Below are 12,648 nucleotides of genomic sequence, written 5' to 3'. Positions count from 1 at the left end.
ACAGGGTCTCACTGCATAGTTCACGCTGGCTGGCCTTGAATTTACTATGCAGCCCAGACTGGCCCAGAATTCCTGACAATCCTCTCGCCTCCGCCTTCTGAGTGCTGGGATTATAGGCATGGGCCACCTTGCCCCGTTTAACCTATTTTAATTTTTTTTTTCTTTTTTTGAGACAGGGTCTCACTATTCAGTTCAGGCTGGCCTTGAACTCACTTTGTAGCCGAGGCTGGCCTCGCATTCGCAAGGATCCTACTGCCTCAGCCTCCCAAGTGCTGGGACTATAGGCATGCGCCACCACACCCAGCCACTAACCTATTTTAATATAAAAAAATTTCTAAAAGTTGGATGCCAAATTGCTCACAAATATGAAACATCTCAGTGCAATCAGGACTGGTGCACACTGCTGCTAGGGCACATGGACTGATGGCTCCTCAGCTGGTGCTGCGGGAGGGGGACGGGACGGGACAGAGCCGAGGGTACAGATAGCATCCTAGGGACTGTGAACCCTAGGGACTATGAGGACAGTTCTTTCTGTGGACTGAAAATGCTTCCGGTTTGGATGCCACTATCCCTAAGGTATAATAAGGAAAGGAGACCTCCAAATCCACAAGGAATTTTGTGCCATGATAGTTTCTATTACTAGTCCCTCACATATAGGAATTCAACTACAGAGCTTATTTATTTATATTTGATAAAGGGGATCAACCCAGGGCCTTGAGTATGCTAAGGGAGTGCTTTACCACCAAGCTTCATCCAACCCTGCCTCAGTTGTAGGGTTTTAAAACATTATACATTAACTTAACTGTTCATCTAATGGTTTTTGCTGTCATCTTGGTGTTATTTCCCAAATTTTACAGTGACAAGTTATCTTAAACATATGGGTCTACTCCTTTTAAAAGGGCTATTATCTATCTGTTGTGCAATGTACATCAACTACAGAATCATATACTGTTACAGATTTGTGATTACACGGCTTAGTATGTGTGCCCCAGCTGAGGTTACAGGGAGGCACACGCCAGCTGTATGCCAGGTGACCTGAGCCCGGAGCTCCACCTCTGAGGCAGCAGAATTAGGCCAGAGCACATTGTAGTCTGCCGGTGCTGGAGGCCATCTGCCCACAGATTATTTCCTGAGCTGACATGATAGAAATGCATGGGGTATTTGTTCTAACATTCTCTGTTACGTCAGAGAACACTACTCTGCTCCACTGCCGCAGCGGGTCTGGCCCCTCCCTCTTGACAGTCTCTGGGCACACTGCCATGCCCCTGCTATCCTCTCTGCTGCTAGGGACAGAACCACTGCATCTGGGCACAGCCAGGGACTCCACTGAGTTGAGGGAGCACTCAGATATCAGAAAAGCACATTGAGGAGCTGGGCGTGGTGGCATACACCTATAATCCAGCACTTGGGAGGCTGAGGCAGGAGGATAGTTGCAAGTTTGAGATCAGCCTGGGCTACAAAGTGAGCTCAAGGCCAGCCTGAACTGCATAGTGAGACCCTGTCTCAAAAGGACAGAAAAGCACACTGAGTGAGGCAAGGTGGGATACACCTATAATTCCAGCACTTGGGAGGCTGAGGCAGGAAGAACCCACATTTGAAGCCAGCCTGGGCTACAAAGCAAGGTCTGGAATCAAAAAAGAAACAAGGCCATGTGTGTTGGCGCACACCTGTAATTCCAGCACTCAGAAGGCTGAGACAGGAAGATCACAGCAAGTCTGGGCTACATAGTGAGTTGAAGGCCAGCTTGGATTGCATAGCAAGACCAACCCTGTCTCAAGAACAACAATTACCAAAAAAAACCACAAAAAAAAACAAAAAAACAAAAACCCAAAAACAAACAAAACCCCCCACATCAAACCAACCAAACCTAGCCCAGCCTAGCCCAGCCTAGCCTAGCCCAGCCCAGCCCAGCCCAACCCAGAAAAGCATACTGAACTTCTATTCATCAATATCTTTAAAATATCTCTATAAACTAGGCATAGTGGTACACACCTATAATCCCAACAGTTGGGAAGCTGAGGCACAAGGGTTGCCAGAAGTTTAAGGCCAAACTGGACTACATAGTGAGTTCAAGGCCAGCCTGAACCACATAGTGATACCCTATCTCAAAAATAAAACAAAACAAGCAAAAAAACAAAAACAAAACAACCCCACAAAAAAAAAACCCTAAAAAAGTCTCTCTAAAACATTAACCTGAGCCAGGTGTGGTAGCTCATGCCTGTAATCCCAGCACTCTCAGAGGCTGAGGCAGGAGGATTGTTTTAAGTTTGAGGCCAGCCTTGGCTACAAAGTGAGTTCAAAGGCAGCCTGAAGTGCATAGTGAAACCCTATCTCAAAAAGACAAAGTAAAACATTAACCAGGCCAGACCACACAAGCTGGTATAGCAACAGCCAGAGAAGTCACTCATCCGATCACATACAGTAGCCCAGCCTCACAGCTCAGCACAGTGAGCTCTCCTCTAAATTTCTTTTTGGAGTATGTTTACTTTCAGAATCAACTGGGACACCCTCTGGACCACCCTTATGGGAGATAGACAGATAGTCTGTGAAGAGGTCTGCTACACAATCCAAGATGCTGACCTGGTCACAACACTCAGGCTTAGCACATGTCAAAATTTATGTATTATGTGGCAACACTGCTTCCAAAAGTGGTTTTTCAATAAGACTACTAGAATGCTAAAACTATGCACCTCAGTTTCCTAGTGCTCAGAAGGAGAGATGGCCTCAGTGTGCATATATCCAGTGTCCTTGGTGACCACCAAACATGACTCCTTGGGCCATATTACCAGGAGTTAACAGGGGAGCTCCTCCTCTGGACAGGCGGCCCATAGGACAAGTTCTTTCTCTTGCTCACAAGAACCTTGTAGTGGGTGACACTCCTTTTACACAGGAGCTGGTGAGAACAGTGGCGCTGACAAGTGGCCTCAGTCAGATTACAGAACCTGGGGAACCCAGGTGCAAAGGGTGAGCTAGCCATGCTGTGCTCCCCTGCAAAACCGTCACCTGAAGCCCCAGAGCATCTCTAGCTGCTGGAAGGGAGAGAAGACAGAAGAGGACAGGATGCTGCCTGCCTTAGTGGAAATTACAGATATGTGTATGGGCAAATGCACATGCGTGTAAATATATACACACAAACCTTTTCTTTGAGAGTTCCATTGTCTGTCTATTTATCTCACCCTCTGGTTGGTGGTGGTCACACAAGGTCCCACCATGAATCAAAGCTTCTAATGGGCTGTATGGGATCTGCTGCTACCTTGATGGGGAGCTGACCCTATTGTCTCCAGCTGGCACATAGGAGGACCCACCTTATGGTGGTCGCTGACAGGCACACACACCTAACCTGAAGAGCACGTGAGAGAGAAGGCGGGCACTAGAGTCTCAGAGGCCTGGGGAGTTGGGCTCTGCATGTTAAATGGACACAGGTGAATGAGTAAAGACAGAATTCCTTAGAGAAACATCACAACTTGAATTTCCTGTATGGAAATTCATGAATAAAAATGTTTGCCTTTTTCTGCAGACCAGGGCCTTTGCACTGAACTATATCCCTAGCATTTTTCTTTTTATTTTGATACCAAGTCTAGTTAAGTCACCAAGTTGTCCAGGCTAGGCTCAAATTTGGGATCCTCCTGACTCAGCCTCCCAGACTGCTTGGATTACAGGCCACTATCCTACATGTAACCACTCATGGCAAAATGCTTGCATCTTAGCATGTATTTATATTCATAAAGTACTGCACAGAGTGGAAGATATGTGCTGGCTGTGTGGGTATTGTAGGAGGCCTACTGAGACCTTTCCATGAGCAGCACAGAAGAGCACACATCTGAGGATGAACAGCTAAACACAGAGGGAAAGGGCATAGGAATGCCACAAAAAACCTGCACAGTCTGTCATTAGCACCTCAATGACAGCAGTCCTGTGGGCCACAGCTCAGCTGCTGCTGCCCACAAAAGTCAGCAAATGAAAATAAGTGGGGCCTCTTTCCAGGAGATGGCCAGTGGCACCCCTGGACCTCTGAGTGTGGAAGGGGTGGAAGGGATGGACACAGGGATCAGGCAACAGAGATTAGGAGGGTCTCACAGCAGCCAGCCAGAGGTGGCACTGTGTTAGGAGAGGCCATGACAAGCAGACCAAGGAGGCTCCTCAGGCTTGAGGCTGCCCTAAAGCCAGAGCTGCTGAGTCTATGGGAAACACGGGAAGGTGCCTCTCTTTGGTGCGTGGCCAACTCACCATCCGAACGCGTTTCAGCCGCTCCTCCAGCTTCTCCTCAGCCTCCCGAGTGCGCTGGACAGCCTCCAGGCGATGGATAAGCTCCTCAGCAAACTTCTGTGGCTCTACACGGATCTCCTTTGGCATTCGGTAAGTGCGCTGCAGTGAGACACAGTGGTGAGGAGGTGTACCTTGCAATCGTGGACCTCAACCCTCTCCCCTACAGCATACTATGAACACGTCGTGCTACACAACACATGAAATCCTCATCCTACTTTAAAGCAGATGTTTGTTTTTCCCTTTCATTTGGGCACCGATTTCCTCATCAACCTCTCTTCTCTCCATGCCACACTGACCCAGAGATGGAGACTTTCTTTCCAGCCACTCATGACCACAGACCTGGAGGCCTGGGCAGGGGACTCGTCTCTAGGGATGGAGCTACAGATCAAAGACTGGGAGGAGGGTGGGTGAGTGCAGGCTGCTGCACCCCTGCATCAAGCACGTACCTGTAGGGGCCAGGGTCTCACCAGCCTACCCTGACCCATGTACCACCAGAGCATATTCACAGAGAAATGGCCTTAAAGTAACTCACAAATGGGGATAGGGGTTCCTGAGGCTTAGTGTGCAAAGACCACTGAGGACAGGAGAGGCCCATGAGGAATCACACCATAGCACTGGCCACCAGAGCCACAAAGGTGGCTTGTGATCCTGTTGGCACAAGACCATGGCACTTCCAGGGCTCCTGGCCTGCAGGACCCCACAGCCACCACTGTACCACATATGCATAGGGCCTGGGCTCAGAACATACACATAATTTGAAATGCAGGAAAAATGCTGAAATTCTAGAGGGCTCTTCTGCATGAAACATAAAAGCCAGGCATGGTGGCACACATCTGTAATCCCAGCACTCCGGAGGCTGAGGCAGGAGGATTCACCTGAGTTCAAGGCCAGCTTCAGCTACATAATGAGTTCAAAACTAGCCTGGGCTGAGTGTGGTGGTACATGCCTGTAATCCCAGCACACAGGGATTACAGGATCACTGAGTTTCAGGCCAGCCTAGTGAGTTCAAGGCCAGCCTGAACTACATAGTGAGACCCTGCCTCAGAAAAAACAAAAACAGGGCCGGGTATGGTGGTGCACGCCTGTAATCCCAGCACTCAGGAGGCTGAGGCAGGAGGATCATTGTGAGCTTGAGGCCAGCCTGAACTGCACAGCGAGACCCTGTCTCAAAAAAAAAACAACAACAACAAAAAACCCCAAACAGAAACAAAAACAAAAATAAAACAAAGACAAGAAAACAAAGCTAGCCTGAATGACAGCAATAGCAAGACCGTCTCAAAATACAAATAAATAAATAAATAAATAAAATATAAATTAGCTGGACATGGTGGTGTGTGCCTGTAATTGCAGCATTCAAGATACTGAGGCAAAAGGATTACAAGTTGAAGTGCCTATACAGTGAGATCCTGTCTCAAAAAACCAAAAGGAGCAGGAAGAAAAAAAAAAAAAAGAATATAAATTTGCAATGTATTTTATAATAATATACTGTGTAACTCATGCAGGGGAGCTTCATATGAAATAACCTCAACCTTCCATCAGTTATAAAGAACACCAGGCACCCTACCTTCCCCAGACTGGGTACCCACCCGGGTGTGTGCTTCTCTGCCAGTTCACTTTATTGCCTCCTCACTGATACGCACATGCATGCACACACATGCACATAACTGTATACACACTTTTTTGAACCAGCTGGAGTGTATGTATTTAACAAAATGTCATTCCCATCCCTAACCACAGAACTATGGACAAGAGAGGACTGGCCCTGTCACAATGCTGTTAACACACAGCAGATCTTGCCCCAAGTTTACCAGCTGTTTCAGGAATATCCTTTGTGACAAAACGTATTTTAAAATCTAAGCCACTAAGGTCTATGCTGTGAGGGACAACAGCTCTCTCCTGACTTGGGAGCAGAGAAGGGATGCTGGTGGACAAGGGAGGTGACCTGAGGACAGGAGGCAGATGGCTGTTGGCTACGCATAATCCACACTTCATGATGGTGGAGTGAGGCCAAGTGGGAAGATGGGGGTGAGTTTTACTCCCCTTGCCTCTCCACCAATAGACTCTGGCAGCCCTGAGTGCACACACAGTGGCATTTCATCTATAAAATTAGAGTGAAAACTGTACCTAATTACAAAATGGTGTGGGGTGAGACAAGAAAAGCAAGTACAGGCCCAGAGGAAATGCAATGCACTGGGGCTGAGAACAAGGCACTTTCTAAACAAAGACCTGAGACACATGGAGAGCCCAGTGCACAATGTGCACCCGAGAAAACCAGCTTCTCAGCCTCACCGCCTCTGCCACCTGCTCAATGTACTCTAGTAGTAAAAGGGATATGCAGAGGCTTCTGGGTAGTAACCAGCCGCACTCTGTTTCCAACTCAAGGTTGCTAAACTGGGCACAGCCAGGGGACTTGCCTCATGTGTCACCAACCATGCCCTGACTAGCAGGTCCCAGAAACAGAGGTATCCACACCAGTCTCAAAGGAGCTGCGTGTCCTCCTGTTCCACAGAACCTCACACCACTGCCTTGAAAAAATGCAGCATTTTCTAGCCAGATGTGGTGACACACATCTGTAATGCCAGCACTCAGGAGGCTGAGGCAGGAGGAGCACTGAAAGTTTGAGGACAGCTTGAGGTACATAATAAATTCAAGGCCAGCCAGAACTGCACAGTGAGACCTTGTCTCAAAACAAACAAACAAACAAACAAAAACCCCCAAATTTTAAAAAGCAGCAATTTCTGCCATCATGACAAAGGGTCTAAGCAAGAGGAGTACTGAATCCGACACAGAATGCCAGACACCACAGAGTCTGCTGTCTTCTTCACCCACTGCCTCCCTTGGCTTCATCTTCCCAATTTGTGTGCTCTTCCAGAACCTAAGACTCTGTGCCTTCTTCGATTCCAAAACATGCTCACAACAGCCCCTCTGACTGCCGGCTCTTTCCGTGCTACATTCTGAAGTCTTTTCAGGTCTGTAGCCTATTCACCAATTTGCTCTAAGTTTTTTCAAATACTCGTTTAGCTCTATTAAATTAAAAAGCTTACTTTCAAAGAATGTCTTTCCTGGATCTTCTGAGAGTGTGCTGCCTGCCTGACTCCCATCACCCTGCACCTGCTGTCACTCACTGCCCAGCCCTACCCCTGACCCAGAAGCCATCACAGCCCCACGCTCCCCACCATTTCAGTCAGCACAGTGCAGGGATCCTGCTTTGTCAGCCTCTCCTGACATGCCGGAAGGATCCTGCGGCATCTGGAGACCAAAGGCCACATACCGTACCTGAACAACTCACCTCACCTGTGACCTCATGATCTGCTCGTTTACGTACTGCCTTTCCCACCATGCTCGCAGAGGAGCTATAGTAGTCCCTTCCTGACCAGGCCCCACTGCTAACTCAAGAGGGTCCTCCCTGATGTGGTCCTCTAAGATTGCGGGGACGCCTATAATCTTCCCTACACCAAGAACCTCTAGGCTGAGAAGACACATGTCCCTGCACATGGAATCATGAAGGGACCCATTACTCTACTGGCCTAAGTGGCTCCAGACATGTGAGCGGCAGTGACCCTAGATAATCTGCAGTGCATGGATATACACATGTAGACACATGTATGTACTAGACACACATGCAGATGTGTGTGGACACTTATGCATGTATACACTGACACACACGTGCAGATGATGTGCACATGTCTGTACATGCAAACAGCCTCTAATATTACCCACTCTGACAAAGATAACACTAAGGTCTAGTCTGTCTCTGGTAGCAGAGACAGAAGAGGGGCTGGAGAGATCTCACTGGAAGTTGAAAGGTTTCTGAAGTTCTTCGACTCTGTTTTCCTCCAGGTAAACTGGCAGGGCAGTTGACCCAAGTCTGTGCAAAGGGTTGGCTGGGAGTCCTCCTTTCTCAGAAGTATCCTCTCTTTTCAACCATAAACATCACTTTCCTGATTTGGAAATTAAAGGTTCTGACAAGAAGCTAAAGGAGCCCTTTCATGAAACACTGAGCAGATGTGAAGCCCTGGGCACTGGCATTCTCAGAACAAATGGTGAACAAGTAGTGGTTCACTCACTGTCAGGGAGCAGAAGTGGAAGGCACAGCCAGGTGTGGTGGTGCATGCCTGTAATCCCAGCACTTGGGAGGCTGAGGCAGGAATGAGTTCATGGTCAGCCTGGGCTACAAAGTGAGGTCAAGGCCAGCCTGAACTGTACAGAGAAACCCTCTCTCAAAACAGCAAAACAAACAAACAAACAGAACCAAAATCAACATGTCAGATACGGAAAGTTCACCATTCATCAACAGAGGAACTCTGCAAACAGGGCCTGATGTAGCTCTGATCTATGGCCAACAAAATCCCCAGGATCAGGAGAAGTCATGATCATTTCCTCTGACAGGCAGAGCAGAGGCAGCTTCAAAGTCAAGATGTTTGTGTGATAGCACCTACCTCTCAGCCACAGAAAGGCTAATTTTTCAAATTTCTCCTTGAGCAGGGCCACACTCACTTTCTGACAGATTCCAGGGTTAGGTGGCCATAATGGAACCTCGGCTGGGCTGGGTCATGAGGCAGCTCAGAGCTGCTCTTGTCTTAACAGGGTGCAACTTACCTCATAGCAGTGAGAAAAGGCCACTAAGTGAGGGCACTTCTTGCTATCATGGGGGTCCTGGTGACTCCTGTGGGCCACTGTGCCCTGCTGCTTACCACTCTGACACACTAGCACCACTCAGCTTGTATACTAGGCCTAGGGACAAGCTGAGTTCCTAGGAACCCAGGAAGTTCCTCTCCCACTTGTCAGTGCCACTGTGGCCAACTCTGTGGGGAGAGCAGGCAGACACGAAATAGCAGTACTTACGGGAATGTGAGGTAGAGGCACCCGCCCGTTGACCTGGACACTCTCCTGCATCTCCCTACGGTGCTGCTTACGGGTCCTGTACGGGGGGACTCCATCCCTGTGCAGAAGAAGGGGATACCAGTTAGCTCTTAAAGAACACAAGGCAGAGCCCCAGTAGGGCTCCCAGCTTGACTGTCAGCTGGCAGGGGGTGGTGACAACATCCACAGTGCAGCAGCCACACAAGCATGCATACACAGGACAGCACACACATACATATGTGCACTCACAGTCACACATGATAGTGAAGCCCAGGAGCCCAACCATGGTACATTCTTCCCGCTTTTTATTTCTTAGCACTTCCACAAAGTTCAGCTGCGCTTGCTTTACATATTTGGGCTCAGCAAACTACAATCTGAGGCCTGTTTTTTGTTTGCTTTGGGTTTTCTGTTTGTTTTTTGAGATGGGGTCTTACCATGTATTCCAGGCTGGTCTTAACTTGCTGTGTAGACTAGGCTGCCCTAAACCTCACATTCTTCCTGCCTTACTTTCCAACTGCTAGGATTACAGACATATGCTGAACCTGGCTTTTGAGGACTGTTTTTTTGAAGGTCTGATAGCTAAGAATGATTTTTACATTTTTAGAGGGTAGAGTAGTATAGGTGGCAGAGACTGAATTTGCCTGGGAAGCCTACAGTATTTTCTGCCAGCCTTTCCTGGAAATGTTTGCTGACTTGCTGTACTGCCTAGGCTGAGCACAAGGTATCTGCATTAGAGAGGCTTCTAAACAGACTGAAAATATATGAGGGGTATAAAAAGGGGGTAGCAGAGACAGAAGAGGGGCTGGAGAGATCTCACTGGAAGTTGAAAGGTTTCTGAAGTTCTTCGACTCTGTTTTCCTCCAGGTAAACTGGCAGGGCAGTGTGACCTGTGAGGAATGTTAAGTTGGTTGTCTTACATGTCAGAATTTAGTTATGAACCATCAGAAGGGAAACACGTAAGTCAAATCATACAGTCCTTAGATAGTCCCATACCCCAGGATTATGATCACTAAATGTAATGCTTTTATTTATTCAAGACAGACATCAAATTTAACATCCTGAAAACCGCCCAGCCTCTCCCACTGTTTTTTTTGTTTTCCACACTTTTTTTTTTTTTTTTTTGGTGGTACCAGGGATCGAACTCAGGACCTTGTGGTTGGCAGGCATGCACTTGTGCCACTGAGCTATCTCCCCAGCCCCTCTCTCCCCTCTCTTATAATTGCTGTTATAAGAGCAATTCTGGAAGGCACAGGACAGAAGACCCAGCACAATGTGAAGACACCCCAGAGCTCAGGGCGACAGGATACCTAAGGTACAAGTGCTGTTTCCCTCACTGACTGTCTCTGGTAACATGAAGGACAGAGGTGAGGCTGTCACCTCCATGCTGGGTGACGTGAGCTTTTCCACCATCTGGCTCAGCGTCTGTCTTCCAGAGGACAGAGCTGAGAAGGCCTGTTTCCATATGCCCATGGGGGCACTGAGGACACAGTGAAGACACAGGGGGGTTAACTACTGATAACACCTCTGTTCTCATTTTTTTTTTTTTTTTTTTGGACTGGGAATTGAACTCACGAACTTGCGCTTGCCAGGCAGGCACTTGTGCCACTGAGCTATGCCCCAGGCCCTCTGTTCTCGTTTGGCAGCAGGATGAAACACAACCACCATTCTGATCCAGGGGAGGACTTCGAGGGCTTTCTAACACTGATGTCCAGTTAGAATCTTCTGGCCCCTCTGCTGTACACACAGGCTGGATGTGCCCAGGTCAGGACAGGAGCCTCAGTGGCAGGGAGGATGCACAAATCTCAGAGCTCCACCTGAGAGGAACAGTGCATTTAGGTCACAGTAAAGTGGTGGAGGCTGTGAGGCCTCTCTTCCCACTGTATTCAGGCGCCTTCAAGGTCAGAGCACCACTGGAGCTGCGGGCAGCAGTGCAGCCAACACGTGGTCAAGGATCAGCGATAGAACATCCCGAGGATGGGCTGTGAGCAACGAAAGTTTAAAATGTCTTTCAAATGCTGTCAGGGTCTGTGTAGGCGTCCTAAAGTCAGCGCCTTATTTGTTTCTTCTATACTGAGCACTTTAAAATCCCACGCACCTCTGGCGCATCTTCCACGTCTATGTTCCAGGCTGACATATTAGGGAGCACCTGGCTGAGCAGTTGAGTCTGACCCCAACAGAAGTGATAAAATGTGCCATTTCATTTTCTCCTCTAGTGTATATTCAGAGATGTGTAGCAATTTTGGGTTCTGGATTCTTAAATCACTCAGTACAAACTATACTGAATAGAGTATCAAAGGAAAAAAATGGAGGTATATTTATTTTAAGTCCTCCCTTTGGAAAACATGTCCTTTTTGTGGAGAAGAGATTTTTCTTCTATTTTTATTTTTCTTGAGAAAATTGCACTGGAGGTTAATTTTTGAATTGGAGGTTAGTACACTACACATGCTGCCCAAGTGAGTATGAACTGGAGGTTATTTTGCCACACTAGGATAAGAAAAGCCAGGTGTGGGAGATGCTCACAGTTGCAGAATCTGTAACTGCTCTATACGTGCACGTAAGACCTCCAGTGACTGCAAACAAAACAGCCTCAACCATACAGTTAAGAGCAGTGGGAAACAAAACATTTTTGGCCAAGATTTGCCCAGGTGGGCTGGCTACATTGAGTCCAAAACAGCTCTGCACATATGCAACTCTGACATCGACTTTTGTTTTTATTTTTGTTTCTGAGATAGGTTCTCAAACTGGCCTTGAACTCGGCAATCCTGCTTCAGTCCACCTAGAGGTAGGATTGTAGGAGTATGCCACCATGCCTGGCCTTGCAACTCAGGTTTTAGAAGAACATCTTTTGGAGGTTTTTTTGGGGTTTTTTTTTGAGACAAGGTCAGCCAGTTTAGGCTGGCCTTGAGCTCGCTTTGTAGATCAGGCTGGTCTCAAACTTGCAGCAATCCTCCTACCTCAGCCTCCCAAGTGCTCCCAATCCTCCTACCTCAGCCTCCCAATCCTCCTACCTCAGCCTCCCAGGTGTGCGCCACCATGCCTGGCCTTACAAGAATGTTTAAAAGTGCACAGATGAGAACAGTGAATCATAAAAATGATACATAAAGTGGGCCCAGCCTTTAGAAATGCATATTCACATAACAATGGTTAGGATCTGCCAAAGAGGACGAGCCCTTTTCTTTCTTCTTCAGCTTTTCACATGAAGAGACAGTGAGGCATGGAAGACGTCCCCAAGACCTGCTGTCAACATCAAGCATGGCCAGGAGCCCCGGTTGAGAGTCCTTTGTGGTCACAAACATAGGGACTCCTTGGCGTGGTTGCCAGGTCATTCACCCTGGCCCTCTCTGAGCCATTGGAAAAGTTGCACCGACCTCCGCCTGAGCTCCCAGGGACTGTTAACTGGACACAACAAAATTTCACATCTTTTAAGAGCAAGTAGAGAACCGGCTTGACAAGAGAAGTGATTGTGCAGCCATGCAGCCTTTCAGGGACTGTAGCTCTCTCCTGACACCTGGTGAGGCA

The 12,648-nt window shown here is 48.0% G+C and overlaps 1 protein-coding gene across 2 annotated transcripts in view; it reads right to left on the bottom strand.

Annotated features, from left to right (window-relative positions):
• Window positions 1–12,648, bottom strand: part of Axin1 (axin 1) — a 52,574-nt gene that overhangs the window by 8,524 nt on the left and 31,402 nt on the right. For both annotated transcript variants that reach the window (XM_005391658.1, XM_013517744.1), the window contains exons 4-5: window positions 9,112–9,208; window positions 4,228–4,365 (exon numbers count right to left, since the gene is read on the bottom strand). In XM_005391658.1, the coding sequence (XP_005391715.1) occupies window positions 4,228–4,365; window positions 9,112–9,208 (235 nt within the window). The remainder of the gene's footprint in view (window positions 1–4,227; window positions 4,366–9,111; window positions 9,209–12,648) is intronic.

This window comes from Chinchilla lanigera, unplaced genomic scaffold, assembly GCF_000276665.1.
Source record: "Chinchilla lanigera isolate Chin_1 unplaced genomic scaffold, ChiLan1.0 scaffold00041, whole genome shotgun sequence".
In the NCBI taxonomy this organism is placed as follows: Eukaryota; Metazoa; Chordata; class Mammalia; order Rodentia; family Chinchillidae; genus Chinchilla; species Chinchilla lanigera.
This window is presented reverse-complemented; position numbering and strand designations above follow the sequence as displayed.